General features: G+C 35.2%; 2 protein-coding genes across 4 annotated transcripts in view; one reads left to right on the top strand and one right to left on the bottom strand.

The window, feature by feature from the left end:
• Positions 1–21,978, top strand: part of zgc:175280 (cationic amino acid transporter 2 family protein) — a 90,963-nt gene that overhangs the window by 43,729 nt on the left and 25,256 nt on the right. The window lies entirely within an intron of this gene.
• Positions 267–21,978, bottom strand: part of ccdc69 (coiled-coil domain containing 69) — a 51,329-nt gene continuing 29,617 nt past the window's right edge. Inside the window, exons 4-10 of one of the 3 annotated variants that reach the window (XR_007936293.1) lie at positions 17,421–17,508; positions 16,577–16,638; positions 12,481–12,582; positions 8,939–9,058; positions 7,749–7,846; positions 2,727–5,148; positions 267–2,296 (exon numbers count right to left, since the gene is read on the bottom strand). Coding sequence is in view for 1 of the 3 variants with exons in the window: in XM_028813220.2 (XP_028669053.2) it covers positions 4,980–5,148; positions 7,749–7,846; positions 8,939–9,058; positions 12,481–12,582; positions 16,577–16,638; positions 17,421–17,508 (639 nt within the window). In the remaining 2 variants the exon portion in view is untranslated. Of the gene's footprint in view, positions 5,149–7,748; positions 7,847–8,938; positions 9,059–12,480; positions 12,583–16,576; positions 16,639–17,420; positions 17,509–21,978 lie in introns of all 3 variants that reach the window. The other 2 variants (XR_007936292.1, XM_028813220.2) reach the window with 2 other exon arrangements.

Raw genomic sequence — 21,978 nt, 5'->3', positions numbered from 1 at the left:
GTACTAAGTGTTCACACACTTTTAAGAATTTTAGGTTATAAGGTGCCATGGCACCTGACCAGACAGTTATTTTCCATCTTAACCTGTTGCTGACACATTCTTTATCACACTTGATCCCTGTGAACTTCAAACTATGCATCACACATCTTGGTAATTTTATCCCTTCTGCTTGTGAGCACCTAAATTTTCCATAGATAAATACAATATGACCACTAATTAACATAATTGTAAATGTCACGAGAAAATGAAAAGCCAAGAAATAGCTATTGAGTTAAAAAAATATTTAATTTTGTTATTGTGGCATAAATGTAACACTGAAAAAATATATTGCGTAGTGTTAAGTTTTAAATATTTTATTAACAAATATACAGAGTCTAACACAATAATATTGGAGCAAAGGCATCAATGACATTGTGTTCTATTTGCATAGTATTAATAATAGCTGCTCTTCGTAACTTGTTCCACATTTGATTAGATAAAACATCCAAATGAAGTTTACTTCCCTTAAAAAATTCAAAATAATAATACACCGTGTACCACTGGCTTTCAAAATCATAAAATCAAAAAGCAAAGCAGTGAAACTATAAAAATTAACATGCTATTATTATTGCCAAAAAGAGACTCAAAAATACTTTGTATTTTTGTGTGTAACTATTGAAAAACTGAAATCAAATAGTTGCTTTTCTGTTAATTTTTCCTTTAGATGATAAAATTGTACAAAACAAAGATATACAATGTAATATGTCTGAATTCAGAGGCTCTTTTAGTTTGTTAACCCCTTTAATAAACAAACATATACCTGTGAAGTTACATTTCCCAAAAATACCTGTTACCAGACAAAGACCCTCACTTACAACGTAGGACACTTCATTATAAAAAATAAAACTATAGTCTGAAAGTGCATTTGTGCATTTGAGTACACACCGCGGTCCTGCTTTTACTACACAAGTGCGTTGTGTTCTTAACTTCTGTTAGTTGCTGATGTCGTTTTATCTCCAATCTTCTGGTATGCCATCCAGTAAAATTAATGTTCATGCAGGCCAGAAATAGGCAGCAGAGTAGTTAGTGCTGCTGCCTCGTGGATTCAGCATTTTTTGGATGCAATCTTAGGCCTAGTCACTGTCTGCATGCATGGGCTTTGCACATTCTCCCTGTGTATGTGCTGAAACTTCTCCTGCTACTCCGCCACATCCCAAAAAATGTATATGTTAGGCTATTCAGTAACTCAAAATTGTCACTTGTGCGGGTGAGCGTGAGTGGGCTCTGTGGTGCAGATGCGCTCTATCTAGGGTTGTTTCCTGCCTACCTGCTTGATTCTGCTGGGATTGGCTCTGGCTTCCCTGACCCTTACTAGGATTAAACAGGTGTAAGGATTTTATTTTTATAAGCAAACTGGAAAATTTCATGCTAAAAGGAATGAAAATTAGACCAGACATTTTTAGGCTCTTTGCAACAAAACTACGTAGCTTCAGTGTTACACAAAAATACACAAGCCATGTACAATTAGGTTAAGAAGTTTAATCTCCAAATAAAGAGAACAACTAGACTTATTAAAGAAGGATGGTGGTCATCTGAATGGGCTTTCTGTAGCAAACTTGTTGAAACATGAATGAGAAGGAAGGCCAACTACATTCTGTTTTGCTTGTCTCATGGGCGTCAGTTGCAGTCTGCTGTTCACGTGTGTGCACACTTTGCTGCTCTACATCGTTTAATTCAGCACTCTTAACTGACATTCATCATCACAACATGTTGATTCTGATTGAACTTTTAAACTCAGTGAAAGTTTTAATGGCCTACCACTATCATGTATGTCAGGTTATCATCATCTGTCATGATGGAGTTTACACATGCTTGTGCATAGTACACATTAACAAATGTAATGAAGGTGTAACTAGGCGCACATTGGGAGACGTGAGAACAGAAGCGGATATATATGACATTTCTGATTTTAGGCAAAAGACAATATGGTTTATTAAGGACAAAATGGGACAATGGATCTAAGACAAAATGAGAATTTAAAGTAAAAACATAAAAACTAAAGATAAATCTGTAATAAATAATGATCAAATAATCTTTTGATACTTTGCTATGTCATCACTGATCCACAGGTCATAGAGATCCAAGACAAAATGCATTAAGGAAAAATACTATCTCCCAAAGCCACCTGTGGAAAATAAGCAAATCAAACCTTTAAATCTTAGCAGCACAGAAGTATTGTTGTATGGATAATAATGGCAAACGATTGTAATGCTAGGAGACAGGCTGACCTAACTGATTTTTAGTCAGCACATTTTAACTGATGAACTACTAAGATCAGGAGTGAGCAACGTCAGTTCTGAAGGGCCGCAGTGGCTGCAGGTGTTTGTTTCAACCCAGTTGCTTAATTAACAGATTTTATTTAACTTCATTGCTTGTTATTGTTTTAACTCAGCAATAGATTTTTCATTTCTAAGGATATCATCATCAAACAACTGGAACCACAAAATGGATGAGTAATTCTCAATCCTTCAGTTTTTTCTCTTCTTTTTTCCTTTTAAATATTTTATTAAACCAGGGCTGAAAATAGCAAATGCGTCTGTTTAAGGCAGAAATGAACAATTAAGGGTTCACAACCATGACAAGCAAAATCACTAAAATCAATCAAAAAATGTCACTTGAGCAATATGTGGTTTATCACCAATAATTGAATTCTCACTAAGCAACCGAAACCTGCAGCCCCTTTAAACCACAAGGAAAGTACAGATGTGCCACTAGAACTACTTAAGGTATGTTTACATTTTGGAGAACCACATGATGTACAAAGCGACATCTGGCAGGAGTTTGTCATCTTTATCACTGTGCAACTAAAAAGGTACAGTATGTGGCGGAGTCTAAAATTGCCCATGAAAGATCTAGACATTGCTAGACCAGGGCAGTGTGGAGAACGGTATGCTGAAAACATGTTAACGGCTTAAATAGAAGATAACAAAAAGCATAGATAGGACATGAAATGCTACTTCATTTAGTGGCAAAAAATTTGTTCAAAGCAACAAATCATACATGGGAGTCCTAATGAAGCACTTTTGAAATGGCCCCAGAGTTGGAAACACTGTAATTCAACATATATTTCTACTGAAGTAAAGAGAAAAACTTCAAGGAGCAACAATATTCAAAAATTAGAAAACTGAGTGAAAAACTGAGAGTTTCATATTTCTGAAGCAATATAAGAAAATCATGCCATTTGTAGTCAGTTTATTACAGAGACATTATTGAACCATGAGAAATGTTAGTTTGTGACTGTTGTAAAAGAATGATGTAAACCTTAGGAGAAAAGCACAGCAAATACTGAAGAGATTGGCGGAAAGAATTATGCAATGCAGCAAAATCACAAATTCATTAGACAATCCAAATGCAGTATATGACAGACATACTGTATATACTCGCAGATAAGTTCTTCTGCGGATAAGTGGGGATTTGATTTTACTGCATAATTTCCGGTATTTTATAATGTCGGTTGTATAAGTCGAATTCGGCAAACTCACACTATTGAACCAAGAAATTATGATATGCTAATGCCCACCTGAGAGAGTAACCACAGAGCACACTGCCTTTTTTTTCTCTGTATTGTGCCTACGTGACCACGCGGTAATACCCGAACTATTCCGAAGCGGTGTATGCACTGTTTTGTGTATCTCAAACCCTCATATACCTTTATTGTAAGAGCATCCCTTATCTACGATGGAGCATTCGATCAGAAGAAAATATGAAGCTGGTTTTAAATTAAAAGTCATTGAGGTGGCAAAAGAAATTGGTAACTGCGCTGCTGCAACAAAATTCGATGTGTGTGAGAAACTGGTGCGAGATTGGAGGAGGAAAGAAGATGCAAAAAAAAAAAAAAAATTATGGTACTTATAATTATGGTATATGTTACTTGATTACCAGAATAAGGTATGCCAACTAGGAACAGACAGAGGATTTATTAAATAATAGTTTACTAGATAGGAAGGGTAGATCAATCTGTTGATATCCTAGGCAAATATGTGACACTATGTGATGCAGTTGGACAACACTCAAAATGTTGAGAGCCAAAGACTCCCCAAACGTATGTCTGTCATATATAAAGACGAGATAAACAAACAGCTGCACATCTTATAAAGAAGTAAATGGCTGAAAGCATCAAAAACTGCGGTGACAGAAAAACGTGTAAAAACATAAATTTATCTTAAAGCTGACAGTGCAGTACGCCTCCTAAGAAAGCTGTAGTGTAAGGGGGGTAACTAATAAAAATATAAAGGAATTTATTTATTTATTTAATATATTAACAATGTACTGTATTAACACATTAATTCCAATAAGCTTTATGTGTTAAGCTTTATATGTTTTACATGTAGTTTTAAAACTGATGCTACATGGGCTCTTTGCAAGAAGTCTAAAAATGACTTGGCTTTTTTGAGAAATTATTCTTCTTTCCATTCCAGCTAGCTTGGCTCACTGCAAAATGCCAACTACAATGAGACAGATTTGTAATTCACCTATGGCATATATTATATACGTAATATTACATACACATACCCACAAAAAATATTTCCTTAATTATGTTCCATAATTTAATATTTTTGTGTAGTTCTTGCATTATCTACTGTAATTAATAAGTACAACAAATGTTGCTTTAATAACAAGTCATGCTGGGAAATCACATTATTTAGTATTTGTGGTAAGAGATTAAAAGAACATCATGAACATCTTTAATGTTATCGTTAATGCCAAACAATTTGGGGCTTACTTGAGGTATTGAGAGGCTTTTCTGCTTTATTTATATATTTCACAAATTCCAGTGCTATATAAATATATATACAGTTTATATATGTGATATATGTATTAACTCTGTTTCAGAATAATAAACCCCAGACATACACTATGAAACTAACACTTTTACAGTGATTTTGAGGTGTTAACCATAACCTTTGAAGATTCCAACTTGAGTAACTGGGAGTAGGTAACTACGCGAGTAGAGGAGAACACTTTTTGCTAGAGAGGTGGCAGTTGGCTGTAGCATCTCCATTGATCAACCTATACAGGAGTTCTTCCTTTTCACAGTGAAGCTTCTGCTTTGACATGGACTCCTTTTCTAAAGTCTGCTGCAGCAAGTGGTGTTCCTGTGTCAGTTTTCTGGAATCAAATAAAATTACATTAGTTGAAAACAGAGCAAAGAATGTTTAACAAGTGTTAACTTGAACCACATGTAACGCTAGGTTTAATCAACATACTTTATGCACTCCTACATACAACTGAGACAAATCATGCATGACTCTCGCAATTCTTTTTAAAAAGTTTATTCACTTTATTTGAGAGTCCAGAAGAGGAAGCCCAATACACAATATCATGAACCTCCATTCCTCCAAAGGTTATATTTGAATAGTGCTTAATTATTGCTTTTTTTCATTAGGAGTACTCAATTCTTCCCTTTCCACAAATAAAGAGTATAAGCGTGCTTATTTTATGATGTGTTCTGTGGCTTTGTATACTCTCTCAGCTCAGTTCCACTCACTTTTCCTACTGAGGCTTGTGGTGGTAAGAGACTAAGTAAGAAACACGGGGTTTATAACATCTGGGAAGGAGACGCTCTGGGGCCAGCAGAGAAATATGCCAGCATATCCTGGCTCTGCCCGTTCAAGTGGGCTATGCCGGGTGCACTTCCTGGCAGAAACATCAATTGTCTACTCTAGACATACAGCAGCAATGACGCTACTTCAAGATTCTTCTGGATTGCCAATTTCCTCATCCTAAAATAGAGATGAACCCTGCATCACAAAAAAAACCTGTCAACAAATGATTGTGACTCCCGGTGGAAAGGAAATGTAGGCTTCCCAGCAAATCAAGAGCATCATCCAAGGACCTAGCTAGTGCTGCTCCACCACCTAATGCTGGAACTCTATATAACTCTACCTAGTACTACCATTGCTGTTGTCACGACTCCTTCATACTTAACATAAGATGACATTCTCAAACCCCCTTAATCCAATTCAGGTTTATGGGGCCGGAATCTGTCTCTGTAGCTTTTCTCACTAAAAAAACATGACCCAAAGCACATAAACCACCATTAGAGGTATCAGTTGGAAAAGCCACCTTTGCTGAAAGAGGACCATGACATCGGATGTGAAAGTTTTACCTCACCCTTTTCTTCAGTGTACACTGTCCACTGCAGTTAGAAAAAAACAGCAGCAACAACATTTATTTCTATATCACATACAAAGGGCATAACTCAAAGTACTTTGCAAACCTGAGCTGCCTGAAATGGATAGCTTCCATGCCTCTGATACACCATGACATTCAAGATTCATCCAAAGTAAAGTCTACTCTCAACTTAAAAGTGTCCTGCAACATGTTATCTGTCAACTGTTCCAGAAGTATTGCTTACTTTTATGTTCCATGTACCATCATAATGTCAAAGCCACATTCTATTCAATTTTTTTACGCTGAACAATTATTTTTCTGAACAATACAGGGTGGTAAGAAGTCAGGGTGCATCGTAGAATTACTGGGCACAAGTTTAGAAATAGGTCAGGATGGGCTGTCCCATCACTGTAAGGCACACTCATGCACAGTTTACTCATGAAATTGTGCCATTTTTTAAACACTAATTAATACTCATATCTGGCATGTGGAAGTACATATAAATGCAACACAAATTCAAAACCGTTTAAAATCTTGAAAAGTTAAGAGTGCGCATTATTTATGAATTTCTTTTTATCACCTGAAAATTTTGGGCTAAATCAGCATGCACATTATACACAAGTGTGCATTATATGAGAGACTTTACAGTATATATTTAGCTTTTATTTATCTGATTTTGCAAAAGCCATTCCAATAGTCTCATGGGAACTGAAGTAAAGATTATAAGATGAAGTTTTCTGGGGTACACAAAGAAGATGACTAACCTGGACCTGTCCCTGCCCTAAACTCTGCCCCTACCTCTCTTCTCTATGTAAATACACTCGGTTCACAACTCCCATTCCATGTCTGGACTAACTTGCTCCACAATGAGATCACTGCAGAAGGCTCTACTGGTACACATCTGGAATCACATTTCCTGACCAAGACAAGTCACTGCTTATAAAAAAAGGTGTTTTCCAACCTGGTACCCCAACCATCATTCATCTCCTCTGTCTGTTTGTTTTTTAAATGAACAGTGATTATTTGTTAAATTCAATAAGCTTATTTCATTTACATACATTAAAAAGGAAATGAAAATGACCAGCAGAATCAAAAGTGAAAAAACGGGTCAAAGGTCAAAAGAGTAAGATAAGGAAATCTTTCATCAAAGCCAGAATGCGAATGAAAAATTAATTCAAAAATAATAGGGTGGATTTGCAAAACTAGAAGGGACTAAATTTAGATCTTTTGGTGCGGTAAAACAAGGTTTATCCATTTTGCTCAGATAATCCGAAACTGGGGTGATCTTTGTATTGTTGCAAAATTGAAAACACAAACAAGCGTGCTTCTGGGAATTCTGGGAAAGACTTCCATGAAGACAACAGAAACAGAAATTATACAATGGAGTCCAAATGGGAATAAAACAGCTTTGCGATAGAACGTAATTAAATAAGGAACTAGATAAAAGATTCCAGAAAAAAAGAAGCCCCAAATCCCCATTCCCTGAATCTCAAAACCTTATAGTCTATATACAGATTTATAGGAAATGCAGAGGAATTTACACAAAAAAATAGTAAAAGTTGATAATCATAACACAGATAACCACGTATTCATACTTAAGTAAATTGTGTTGTCTGTCCAACCGATTTGTCAGATCTTCATTTTGTTGACAAAGGTGGTTTAATTTATCTTCTAACTCAAGATTTCTTTCTGCCTGTGAATATAAAAAATGCATATTAAAATATTAGAATGTAACTAATTTATAAAAATGTAAAAATCCAGAAAACACTCTGGTGAATTAAAACAGAATACACTTGGATCCAAATGAGTCTTAAGTAACATATAAAAAGATACTGTTTTTTGAGTGAAATATTCCTTTAAGTTTGTTAAAATTCACACTTTCATTATCAATTTGTTCAAATTAGGAATGCAAAAGATCAAAACTTTTATTGCACATACATGGGAGGACAAAGTAACAGGAACATCCAACAATGTATTCAGTAAGAGAAGCCTACAGTTCTAGATTGGACCTAATGACACCATGAAATAACTGCCTGTACCATTATTAATTTCCCAACACATTCCACATTTGGTAACAGGCAATGACAATTAACTTAAATGTAAATTGTACTTAAAAGTAAAAATGTACAGTATACTCTATACCATATGAACTGGTCAGTCATCCTAGTTTTGTGTTTCTTATAGCAGGCTATGCGTCTTCAGGGTAACAATGCCAAAAACTCCAGCTTTGTGAATCTCCAAATTCTGCAGCCATTTTCAAGAATGTACTTTTGGGTCATTTAGTAACTATCCATGGAAATGTCCATTTTCGTAATAGCAGGAGAGCTCTGAGTTGGGACCACTGTTTCTTTTTGCTGTTTGTCCATGTTTGGCATATGTTTTTATTATTGTGTGAATCTATTTCCCTTAGCACATGAAATAACTAGGCAGTTTTTGCAACTTATACCTATTCAATTTGTGAATCTAGCCTCTTTGGAACTCTTTTGGACTTCTTTATAATTTTACTGAAAACTAATTTTAAAAATGTTAATTAGACAATCTCTTTTAAATCTGGCAAATACTTTAAAATGACAATCACTTTAGTATGACTCTGTGATGTTTTTCCTTTTAAGTTAAATTCCTTTTTCAAATGATGCTTACATTATGCTGTCCAAATCCTGATATAGTAACATGGATTAAAGGGATTAAAAAATAAAACATACAGATGAATCTATTGAATGGCACACTCATATACACAAAGCAGACTTTTTTGGTCTTTAAAGGTTTAGTCAATCATGGAACTTACTAAATTGTCCATATGAATTACTTTGCTGTTGAGCTCTTGTATTCGTTCATTTTTCATTTCAGTCACAAAGACCATACTCTCAAGTTCTTGTCCCCAAAACTGGCCAGGGTCACCATGAGTCTAAAAAACAAACAGATTACTAAAAACCATTAAAAGTGCATAATAATAATAATCAAAATCAGATAAATGAAAGCTAAATACATACTGTAAAGTCTCTCATATAAGGCACACTTGTGTATAATGCGCATGCTGATTTAGCCCAAAATGTCCAGGAGATAAAAAGAAATTCATAAATAATGCGCACCCTTAACTTTTCAAGATTTTAAAAGTCAACATACTGATCTGCAATGGTGAAGAAGGAACTAAGATAGAAGGCAAAGCTAGTAATTTACCAGTCAATCTATGTCCCTACCCTCACCTTGGGTAATGAGCTCGGAATAATGAGCAAAAGGACAAGATCACAGGTACAAGTGGCCGAAATGAGCTTTCTTTGCAGGGTTGCTGGGCTCTCCCTTAGAGAGGGCGTGAGAAGCACAGACATCCTGGAGAGGCTCAAATTAGAACCACTCACCCTCCACATCAAGAGGAGACAATTGAAGTTGATTGGGCATTTGCTATAGAGGCCTTCTGGACACCACCCTGCGAAGATTTTCCAGGTGCAACCACCTTTGAGAAGACCCCAGGGAAGACCTAAGATCTGCTGGGATGATTATATCTCCAAGATAGCCTGGGAATGCCTTGGAATCCCACATTTTGAGTGGGTAAGTGTGCCTGCTGAAGGGGCTGTATGCACCTCACTGCTAAGTCTGTTGTCCCCACAACCTGGTCTCTGATAAGCCGCGGAAAATGAATGAATGTCCATCCATCCATTTTCCAACCCGTTGAATCCGAACACAGGGTTACGGGGGTCTGCTGGAGCCAATCCCAGCCAACACAGGACACAAGGCAGGAACCAATCCTGGGCAGGGTGCCAACCCACCGCAGGACACACACAAACACACCAAGCACACACTAGGGCCAATTTAGAATCGCCAATCCACCTAACCTGCATGTCTTTGGACTGTGGGAGGAAACCGGAGCGCCCGGAGGAAACCCACGCAGACACGGGGAGAACATGCAAACTCCACGCAGGGAGGACCCGGGAAGCGAACCCAGGTCCCCAGGTCTCCCAACTGCGAGGCAGCAGCACTACTCACTGCGCCACTGTGCCGCCCACATGAATGAATGTGATTATGACAATTAATAAATAATTAAAAACTGCCCAATGGGCAAAACGTTACACATAAAATGAATAAACTGAAACTGTGGATCAGTTATCTCACTGCGGAGAACAAAAAATATGAGAAAGAAGGTTTGGGATATCAAGTTTGAATTGCTACACAGACAAAATGTTGCCTTTAATCTTCTCATCTACATTTTTCTGCCTGGGTATAACTTTTCCTGTTGCAGATGCCACCTGACATAATCATTCACTAAATCTACAGGCATATGAGTAACTTAGTATAGTTTGTTCTTTCTTATTAAAAGGGTATTTGAAATGAGTCTTAAAAATTAAACATTTCACCAATTTTCACCAAATTCAGTCCATGTACTGATTAACTGAAAAACTCGACTTGATGTTTTTTTGGAAGAAATAAGTGGATAAGACTGGCGAGCTTTGTTGGGCTGAATGGCCTGTTCTCATCCAGAGTGTTCTAATGTCTAATGTCTCAAATCTGATATTGGGAATAAGGGGCCCAAAGATATCTCTTGTTAAAATCAGCTATGGGAAAGAAAGGGTATAAATTTGATAAGCATGGAAAGACGTAAAGCAAAATGAAAGCACATAAGCACACAATTTAAATGTACCAGAGTTCATATGGTTGTAGAATGACTTATACCACAAAGTTCTCTGGCAGACAAGTTCCAAATTAGAATTGTTTTGTCACAATGCCAAATATCAAGTGTGACACGGACAATAGCTGCTTTTTAAATCACAAGTGAACGGTAAAGATGGGAGTGGGAGCATTATGGTTTTGAAGGTGCCCTTTCAGAGCAATGAATACCACAATTAACAGACAATAACATTAACAGAATGTGATCCTATGTCAAAAAGCTGAAGAAGAACAAAAATGGAGCTTACATGGCAGTGATCCAAAACACAAACTAATCAACAATACCTGAAAAATTTTAGAGTGGCCATGTTAATATTCATGTTGAAATACTTAAGGAAATGGGCAGGTAAAAAAGCCCTGAAAAATGATATATATGTAGTCTAAAAAAAAGTCTAAGCAGTAGGTAAAACTCCTACAGCCATTCAGCTCATGACAGGGAGATCTACAACAGATGCATACAAGACACTGTTTCTGCAAATGGTACTGAACTCAGAGATGCGCCTTTACCTCCCTTAAAAACTGCATTTCTATTTCTTTAAAATGCTGTCTGTCACTTTTTATTTCTTAAATCAGATATCCTTAATCTATTGACGGCATTCAAACATGTAATCACAAAAGTTAAAAGACGGAACATTTTTTACTTAATCTTCTCACCACAGTATTAACTTTGTTAGGTCATCATTGGACTTTCTGCTTTTCAGTTCTGGCTTCGTTTTTGTAAATGTCTCAATGAAACAAAGCATCTGTTTTTAGTAAAAAGCTTAATTAATACAGTTGTTTTCCTGCTTGAAGATTTACTAAGAAACACAATTTGTACATGTGTCTGCTTATTGTGACTGCTTTGAAGAAAAGATTAATTTAGAAAGTAATTATGGGAGAAAAATCTTAAAATTACAAGGAAATAACAAGAACTCAGTACAATGAAAGAAAAGAGTTATGAGATACATGTGCAATAAAAAACGATGTAAATAATACAAACCATAAGGTATTATGTCTTTCAGATCCTTTACAATCAAAGAAACATTAAAAATGTTCTTAATTCAATTCAAGGTCACTGTGCAGAAAACTAACTAAAGTAAATTAAAGTTCACAGCTCATAATCCTTTTGTTTGAGGACAGACTGAATCCCATTTCCCCATTACTTTAATGCACACATTTTTAAATGTTCAACACTTTTATGTCACTTCAGCTGTGTGAATCTGTTATTAATTATTCTATACTTTTCCAGACCTGTATTAGGATCCAGTCAAGGAACATGTGTAGGAACACCCTGGCCTTGTTAAATGTATACTCCTTGTCAGAAAGCAACATAATAATACAATATATATAATACAAAAATCCTTACATAAATATACAGATAAATACAGTATGATATACATTAAAGATAATTTAGCTGTAATTAATTCTATCCTTCTTTTTCAAATACAAACAAACTACAACTATTAGGAAAATTAAAAAATGTTGACCTTTTTTCACCAGAAAGTAGGCAGGATACTTACTCACTCCAGGAAAAAACAGTTTACTAAAAGTACATAAATTGAATGTTTTACATAAAAACGGATTTTTATTTTTTGGTTTGATGGCTAAGTTATGTCCTTAAATCTACTTCTGAGTGACTGATGAAAGGCTTCTTCAAGATAGCCAAGAACAAAGAAACATGTTATATACCTCAATATTCCTTTGAAGGTCTCTTTTCAGTATAGATTCTTCAACCCTCTGTTTTATTGTGTTGAATTTCTCAAGCTGCCCAGTCAATTCATCAAGTCTTTGCTGTAGATATTAGAACACAGCAACAATAAAAAATATTATATACATCCACCTTAGTTTTCACAGAAGTCATTTCATACTGAATAATTTCATAAAATAATAATAAAAGTACTACATAAAATGGAAAAAATTCAAGCAATAATAACTTATACTTATGTTTCAGATATTAGAATGTCAATTTTTCTTTCTTGTTGGATTTCAGATGAAACAACACTTACTTGCAGTTTGGAACAGTTTCATATTATTCATATTCATATAACTTGTACCCTAGAAAATGACACTATTTCTGCAAATGATACTGAATCCATTTACATTTTTCCTCCTATAAAACAGTGGTACTTTGTCAGTGGTTAGATTACTTCAAAACACAGTATCTAGTTCCCTCCAACCCCAATTCTGTTTCTTATTGAAACACTACAAGCAGAAATAAAAAAAGCAGTCTTTTTAATTTTCAAACAGTCTTTGCATTAATTTTTCAGTTTGTGTATCACTTATCAGTTAAAAGTGCTTTACTGGCAATTCAATTTTAACTTTAATTCTCTGTTGTTTGTTTAATTAATGAAATGAGCTTCCTAATTACAGCAGTTGTGGATATTCTACAAATAACATGTTCATCCTGCATTAAAATTTACAAATACGCTGTCCTGAGGATATATGACTCTGTTAAGTAGAGTGTATTATAGGAATTAAAAAAAAAACAACCATATTACTATTTTTTGAGCAGAGGTTATGTTTTGTCTTGGTAGAGTAATATATTGCTCTACTTTCCCCTTTTGTATTATTAATATGTAGCCTTTGTCAGAATGGCGCTAATCTCACAGACTTACCACTGTTTATAAGGTATATAACTTCTCCCCACCTTCCCTTCTACTTCTATAACCTCAGGCAATTAGGTGTAGTAAAAGTCAAGCAGGAGTTAAGTTACAATTTAAACAATGTATTATTGGTAATATTCATAAATAATAACAATATGCAAAGTACATTTGAATATTGGCAACCATATAACCTGATAAATGGTGATGTGTAGTTTCAGGCGGCACACAGACTTTAGTTACTTAAAACTGTCTCTAGTTAAGGCATCACTTTGTGGTCAGCTTTCTTTAGAACAGGCCGCATTGCCTGTCTCAATATGGCTGCCGAGCTGTGCTCTTCATTATGTTGTCTTTTTTTAGTTCATGGTGTGAGATGGTCATTCAGCAGTTTAGTAAGAGGTTAAGCAAGCAAATTTATAGATTCTCTGTCCAACCCCTAGAGCCAATAGGACGTCATGGTACTTAAAGGCTTCTGATACAAGCCAGTTCCAAACAGCCATACATCAGACCAATGGGAGACTAGAACATCTTAACACCTGCCATCCCCCAAAACCATTTGTTAAGGTAAAGCTTGGCAGTTAGGCAGCCTGGCTTTGTGTGGGAGTTGAGAGACTTCAGAGAAACATTAGCCAAAGTTGTCTGAGGCACATCTCCCCAAACGTGTTGTAAAATTCAAAGAGACTCATTCCTGGTCGGGGGAAGGGGTTCTTAAACCATGAAACCATTGCTGTTTTTATCAATAATGTAACACTTATATTACATTGCTTTGCCTAAGTTACAAATAAAGACATACAAAATATTTATCAGATTATATGCAAAATCTCACATCACAACAGGTTAACAGGATAAAGAAATACCCATGAATTTAATAAAAATCTGATTTTGTTATACCAAATCAACAGTAAGTATTCTTTATTATTTCACTTTGTATTGGGACCAAAACTAAAAGTATACGTTCACTTGGGCATTTGCAACATTTTACCTGACACGCCATCAAAATATAAGATGCATCCTGTAAATTTTGCTCTAGTGGCCGCCCTGGAGCGCCATTAAATGACAATGTTCATTATTGGTAATACAAAAGAGAAAGTGGCACAACGTTAATGATTTATAACACAGAGCCTCAAAAAAACTGTTTAAAAAGTACTTAAACAGTTTCACCTGAGGTTTTTGAGGACATAACTGCTAAAGTGATTATGATATTTTATAAAATGGTTGTCATACCAGTTAACCAATGACAACTATCTTGAAAGACTGCATTACTGGGTTACAATTACAACTTTAGAAAATTAAGGTTTATGAAGACCAACAACATTTCAAAACCTAAAAAAAAAAAACTGCAATCCATACCACTAATATCATGGTTAAATTTATGTCACATAATGCCTAAGTAGTGTTGTTTAACATGACAACTCCATAAACCTGAGGTAATTTACCAAATAATGTGATAGAGTAGGGACCTTGAAATCTCGACTTAACGTTAGTTTAACAAATTTAGGTGGATAGAACTGGAGAGTTTGTTGGGCTGTTCTTGTCAAAAAATTTCAGGTGTTCTAAACTAACATCAATCATCAAATCGAGTTTATGAGGAAAGCTTGATTGCATGCCAAGTTTGCCAGGTGTGTCAAATATTCTCATCTCAAGTACTGACAAAACCAATATATGGCAATTATTTTGTACTGAAACAATGCTGACTTTTTCATATTTATGTCATTTCAGCTTGACAAACTAATTTCTGTACACTCACGTAATTGGCTAATATAATTATCGCAATAAAATAAAACTCTTCATTGTAAGTTGACTTAAACTCAAAAATTAGGATAAATATATCAGATTGTTTTGCAAATTTGGATCCTTTTTTCAACTTGGAAGTGGCAATGTTAAGATGCATCAGGAGTACAGTGGTTGGCACTGCTACTCCAGAGCTCCAGATATATGAACCAAGCAGGATTTGAATCCTGGTCTGGTGACTGACTGTCTAGTGATGGCAAATTTTACTGGAATTTTTATTCGTTTTTTCTGGGAACTTTTGCTTACTGCCAAAGACATATATGGTATGTTGGCAGACAACTCAAAATGGGTATGTAAGACTGAATGTGGCTATCTCTGAATCTAATGTTTTTTTTCCCTTGGGGACTTGAGCTTCCTTAAATTCTGTAATGGATAATGGCATTTAATACTTATTTTTACTGTTCTAACTAAGCAACTGAAAAATTGTATTTGTAGACCTGTGCTAACAAATAGCTGGGCAGAAAAACCTGAGAACAATAACTGAAAAAGGAGTCAGTACTGAGACACTGACGAGTCATTTAATATTTAAAAAGTAATACTGGTGTAATTTGTTCACTGAATATGTTTACAGGGACATTATCACATACTAGACCCTGTGAGGAGGCAAATGAAGCTGATAAGAGCACACTGGCAAGCAAGATAAATGAGGACATAGTCATGATTACCCTTCACACTCCAATGCATGACTGGTCAACAAAGCAAACAAGTTGAAGGAAACACAACTGTTCCATAATAGTATCCTAAAAAGGCTATTGACATGGAATGGTTACTGTAGAGAACTCTTTTATGTCTGTGCAGATTTTCCTAGGTTATTATTTGATACTTTAATAAGCATTTAATAAGCACAGTTTTTTTGATAAATAAGCAATCCTTGAAGAAAACTAAAAAAATTAGAAAAACTTCAGATAAATCATCATTGAAAAGAACCTGACATAAAACATAATCTATTATTTTTTCTTTTGAAAAATTGACCAGTATCACAAGAGTTATGGTATATACGAAAAAAGACAATACATGATTTTCAACAACTTATACTCTGTTTTAAGTTTGAGTTAACTTCAGGATTAAGTGTTTGTGGTGGAAACAGTACTGTATATTTAGAGGTTCACCTGAATGATAACCAAAGCATGCTAGGAAGATGAATTTCACACATGTGATCCATACCTTTCATCAAAAATTTTAGTTTACCTTATTTTACTTTACAAACCTGCATTAAAAACTATTTGGTAGGAGAAGCAAGATTCCAAGCCAACAATTGTCCAGCATCTACTAACTGTACATAAGAACTTGTCTTGAAAAGACAAGGCTATACTATTTGTAGCTTTATTCTTTTTATTATGCAAATCATTTTTTATTATGCAAATAACACATTTTAATTACAATAAAATGCATACCTGTGCCTCCTCTAAAGATTCTGTCAAAGTCTCCCTTTCATTTTCTATTGACTTTTTTAGTTCTGTTAAGAAAATAAAAAATTATTATAAAATAATATTATATATTAATAAAATTACAAAATGTTACAATTCATTTTTAAATTAATCTCAAATGCCTACATTTCAATAATGGCACTGAACTCTGAATATCTTACTAGGAATAGAATAATATCAAAATTTATAAGGTTTGATCATTTCAGTTATCAATTTTATAATAAAATGCCAAAGTATCATAGTGTTTGGATTTAGTTTGGGCCATCAGGGGTGTTGCTGCTTCATAGTTAAGAGTCCTGGGTTTGAATCCCAGCTCTGTCCATGTACTCCACTTATTCCTCCCACACCCCAATGATGGGCTTGCTAGGCTAGTTGGTGACTCTAATTTGAGCCAGTGACTATGTGTGTGTTTGCAACTGTGTCCCATCCAGGACTGGTTCTTCCCTTTTGCTTCATGCTGCTATGACACACAGACTTCATGGAACTCCGAATTGGAGAAGCCCTTTGAAAATGGATGAACAGATTCCCCATGTTTGCATAAACCTTTACAAATTTCTTTTTAGAGCTTGTACAGGTAAAACTGTGCCATAAAAAATGTACATTTGCCAAAAAAGGCAAGCTCAAGAATATTTTTTCTCTAGTATGTATTTCATGAGTTTATCTGGCAAAATAACTGGTAAAGGCAAATGCATCTGCAAAAACTAGAAAGTCCACTACCACCCCTGGTTCTTGTGGCATAATGTAATTAAAATACGGGCCTTTAAAATGACTTTGTACTGACTATAGATTTGCAGAGTATTCATAATATTACCTGTAATTCTGCCTTCATATTCTTGCTTCATTAAAATAATTTTCTGTGAATAAGTGAGTTCAGCCTTGGAAGTTGCTTCTTTTTCAACCTGGAAATTAAGCAAAATATGTACCTTAAGAAACTCCAGCAATTATTCAGCAAATTAAGGAGTTGCCAACAGAAAATCTTTAAAAAGTCTTAAAAACTGTATGATTTGCAGTATAGAAAAAACATTTTACATGCATTTAACTGGTGAATTCTCTTTTCCATTAAAAGCCATTTATTTTTATGTTAATTCTTATTTTTGTTCTCTCACACACATTATGCTTAGCCACCAACATATTTACTATCTGATTTAAACCCAATTAGCACATCTTCAATTACTGGTTGAACTTACAAATTCATCTTATGGTAACAGATGGAGCAAAATGATTGCAATAGTAAAAAATTATCTATTTTAGCATAAACTACCCTAATTCAGGATGTTAATAACAAATGTAATGATTTACTCCATGAGGCAAAGGTGCATATTGTGACGTGTGAGTCCCTGTCTTGCACCCCAAAACACGAGGCTGAGTCTCAGTACTTTAGCAAAACCAGGTTTATTCAGCTTGAAACAGGAACAGTAGGGTTATTTATTGTAGCGGGATCTGCCACTCGCCTATACACAGACACAGCAGTCAGGCAGGGTTGTCGGCCAGGTTAGTGGCCAAGTAATATTTTTTCCTGCATCACTCATCGACGGCAGGTGCTTATAACGTGACCGCGATCTTTTCGGATTTGCTTTCGCAGAAGCTGCTACAGTGCTGGGAGTTCAGCTGACGGGCTGTCTTCCACAGACACAGCGATCATGCTTTGGGACGCTCTTCTGTGTGTCGTCCCATTCGGGGGAATCCCAAAAGAGTTTAGAAACCTTACAATATAAAACAAGAATAGTTGTGTCATATATTTGAAAAATTAATAAAATGTGTGCTTCAATGTAAATGTTTAATGTTTAAAGTGTAAATATTCTTAATTGTAACATTACTAGGGTGTTGTACCATGTTAGCCATTATGGATGTAATGAGAAGTCAAGCAAAATGACACCTTTTATTGGCTAACTAAAAAAATTACAATATGCAAGCTTTCAAGGCAACTCAGACCCCTTCTTCAGGAAAGATCATACTCATTATCACTGACCTCGAAATAGTCTACAACCTGTGTTTGAAAGTTGTAATTTTTTTGAGCTTTTGGGAGTGGCTCTCAGAGGGCTATGACCACCAGTATAGAATGAAATATCAAAAATATTATATGTTTAGCAACCTCAAAATAGAATAAAGCGACACCCCACATGCCTATATTTCTGATTTCTATTTTTTTTTAATTATGTGAAAAGGAGTAAATGTGATCCCTTGTATCGCATTAGGTGGTGAACCCCTGAGGTCTGTTGATGTGGTGTGCACACCTTTAAAGTCATTTTTGCTCCAGACACCTTAATTGGTTTACTCTTTATCATAACATTGTCATATCCTGCACAAACTATAGCCCAAAATTAGCTTAAAAAGTAGGGTACTTAAGATTTAGAAAGCCAAAACTAAGGGGAACTCCAAACAGCTTGATGTCTTCCAGAACTAAAGTCTTCCAGAACTAAACAGGTAGAAGAGGATTTCATATGTACTAGTGAATAAGGAAGTGTCATTCAAAAAAAAAAAAATGAAGTGATTTTGAAGTGTCCATAAGTACTAATTCTTACGAGCACAATAAAGGTGTTTGTAAAATGAGACATCTTTATATATATTTTAAAGTGACTTTAATGTCATTTTCCTACTGAAATGCCGGTCCATGCCAGGCCTTACCATGTCAGTCCTGTAGTTAGGAAGATCATAATGAGAGTTTACTGATAGGAAGAATTTTTGAAGACATGAGGATATACATCATACACTGGTAAAATGTGCTCCACATGTGCAGTCCACACATTAAAGGGTTTGTGTGGGTGTTTCTGTTCTGGTTTCTAATCTGTTCCCTCTTGTTTCTATGGGAATAAGGCACACACAGATCCAAAAAAAGAGAGCTAAATGCAATGCCTTTTAAAAAGTGTTTTTGGCATTGTTTATTCTGTAAACCTAAATAGTATGGGGGAGACTGCAGTTACAAAGCTTATGGTGAAACTTTACAATTATATTAAATCTGTATTCCTAATCAGTCACAGGAAGAATAAGCTTTAAGATATAATGAAATATTCTTAGAAAATGCACAAAACAAAGTAAATTTGTTTTTTTGAAAAGTATAAGATGCTGTATAGTTCAAATGTCAAACAAATGATACTTCAACAGTGGTGTTTGAACAGTTTGAAGTGGAGCAATGAAATGTAACTTGTACCATTATTCATTAAATAAACTAACAATATAGCAAGTTTTTTTTTACCAGTATTTTCCTGTTTAGTGTGGCATGGGTCTGTAGTGAACACAATTCCAAGGTAGCTTACAAATATAGATGTGAATTACAATCATTGACTTTTACTTACTAATATAATAGGCTCACAGACCAGGTAAAATGACTTGTTCGGTGTCAATTACTAAGACAAGCACAAGGCCTGACTTGCTATCATTCTGCATGAAGCCCAGCATCTTAGCTGCCGCCTGGAATCAAAGAGCCCTGGGATTGTGTCCCGGAGGAAAGAGTCTTTACCGTACGTGCTCACTTTTGCCACAATTTTCCCTGATGACATCTGTCTGTCTGTTAGTCCGTCCACTGAGATGCACACTACAAGGCTGGATTTGACTTTGTACAGCACAATAAACCATTGAAGCACACTCTCAGGCGCATACCCATTCTCACTCTGGTATTCAATCAATCATACAGTATGTCTTAGAACTGTGACAGCAAGCTGGAGATTTTCAAAGGAACAACACATTACTCAGTTAAAGTTTGTAAAGAAACAAAACTACTCTAATCACCAATAGCTAAGCAGTAATACAAAAATAACTACATAGTATATACATTTTTAGAACTATACACAACACATATTATTATATACTGTTAAAGCAGTAAAACTGCAATTAATTATTTAAATGAAGCACTGTCCAAGAATGTGTTCAACGCTGTGAATTATTTTTGTAGAAGTCTACTGAAAACACTCGACAACAAATTGTTTCAAAGGTTTTGGTTCCTGAAAAACATTTGGAGATTATGACAGCGTCAAGCTGAACATAAATATAATTTTTGATTGACTGTATCACGTAGCAATTTGGGGAAACAATTATCTTTTATTGATTTAGTGTGGTTAATTGCTTCATAATGCACACATCAGGTATTAATTTGGTAAACCTAAAAAGTTTTACTGCTGATTTACATTTGCTGCTTCTTGTTTCAGTGTCTAACAATAGTTAGCTAGCACAGATTAATTCCTCTTGCCTATCATCATTTTCATCACGGAATGCACCAAGATTAGCAGGAACGAAGTCCAAGTTCCCAAACAGAAAGTGAATCTTTAGCAACATGTTGCATTTCGTGGTTTAGTATGCTTGAAGCATACTGTTAACCAACGAGACATACATAGTTTGGTACTCTACAATTGCCAAGAAAATTATAAACAAAATCCTTGAATGCATTCCATGTGATTTCCTCTAGCCCCAATAGCAGATCCTTGTTGTTACTGATGACGTGTCTGATCTGTGGACCAACAAAATACAATACAATACAATACAATACAGTTTATTTTTGTATAGCCCAAAATCACACAGGAAGTGCCGCAATGGGCTTTAACAGGCCCTGCCTCTTGACAGCCCCCCAGCCTTGACTCTCTAAGAAGACAAGGAAAAACTCCCAAAAAAACCTAGTAGGGAAAAATGGAAGAAACCTTGGGAAAGGCAGTTCAGAGAGAGACCCCTTTCCAGGTAGATTGGGCGTGCAGTGGGTGTCAAAAGAAGGGGGTCAATACAATACAATACAGTACACAGAACAATTTCTCAATATAGTAAGAAATAAAAAAAAATATATATATATAAATTTTAGAAGTACAGAGCAGAATTTAACAGTAGATGATATATCCCATAATAAGATTTGTATTTGTATAGAGTCCTGGAGACCTCATCAAAATACCTTCCTTAATCTTGGAATTAGTTACTCATAGAAACATTGATCTCAAATATTGAAATCCTTCACCTTCCTTGTTAATCACTTTAACTGAAATTTTTAATTAGTCCAAATTTTATATAAAAAAGGAGGCACAAATATCTGTTGAATCAACAAGTGGTTTATGTGCCACATGTTTCTGCCCTGGAACTAAATGCTTACAAAGAAGACCGTTCTTTTTTAAAGTAACAAAACTCTTTAAATTTGCAAATGAAACAACAGTACTTGGTATACCTGGGGTGCATTGTCACAATTTTTAGATCAGTATAGATGATCCGATTGTAGTTGTTCTACTGTATACAGTATGTATAATTACAATATTAAGAGGAAAAAAATGCAAGTGCAATAAAACTACAGTATTATTGTGTGAAAAACTATTTGCCCCCTTCCTGATTTCTTATTCTTTTGCATGTTTGTCACACAAAATGTTTCTGATCATCAAACACATTTAACCATTAGTCAAATA

This window comes from Erpetoichthys calabaricus, chromosome 11 (genome assembly GCF_900747795.2).
Source record: "Erpetoichthys calabaricus chromosome 11, fErpCal1.3, whole genome shotgun sequence".
In the NCBI taxonomy this organism is placed as follows: Eukaryota; Metazoa; Chordata; class Cladistia; order Polypteriformes; family Polypteridae; genus Erpetoichthys; species Erpetoichthys calabaricus.
This window is presented reverse-complemented; position numbering and strand designations above follow the sequence as displayed.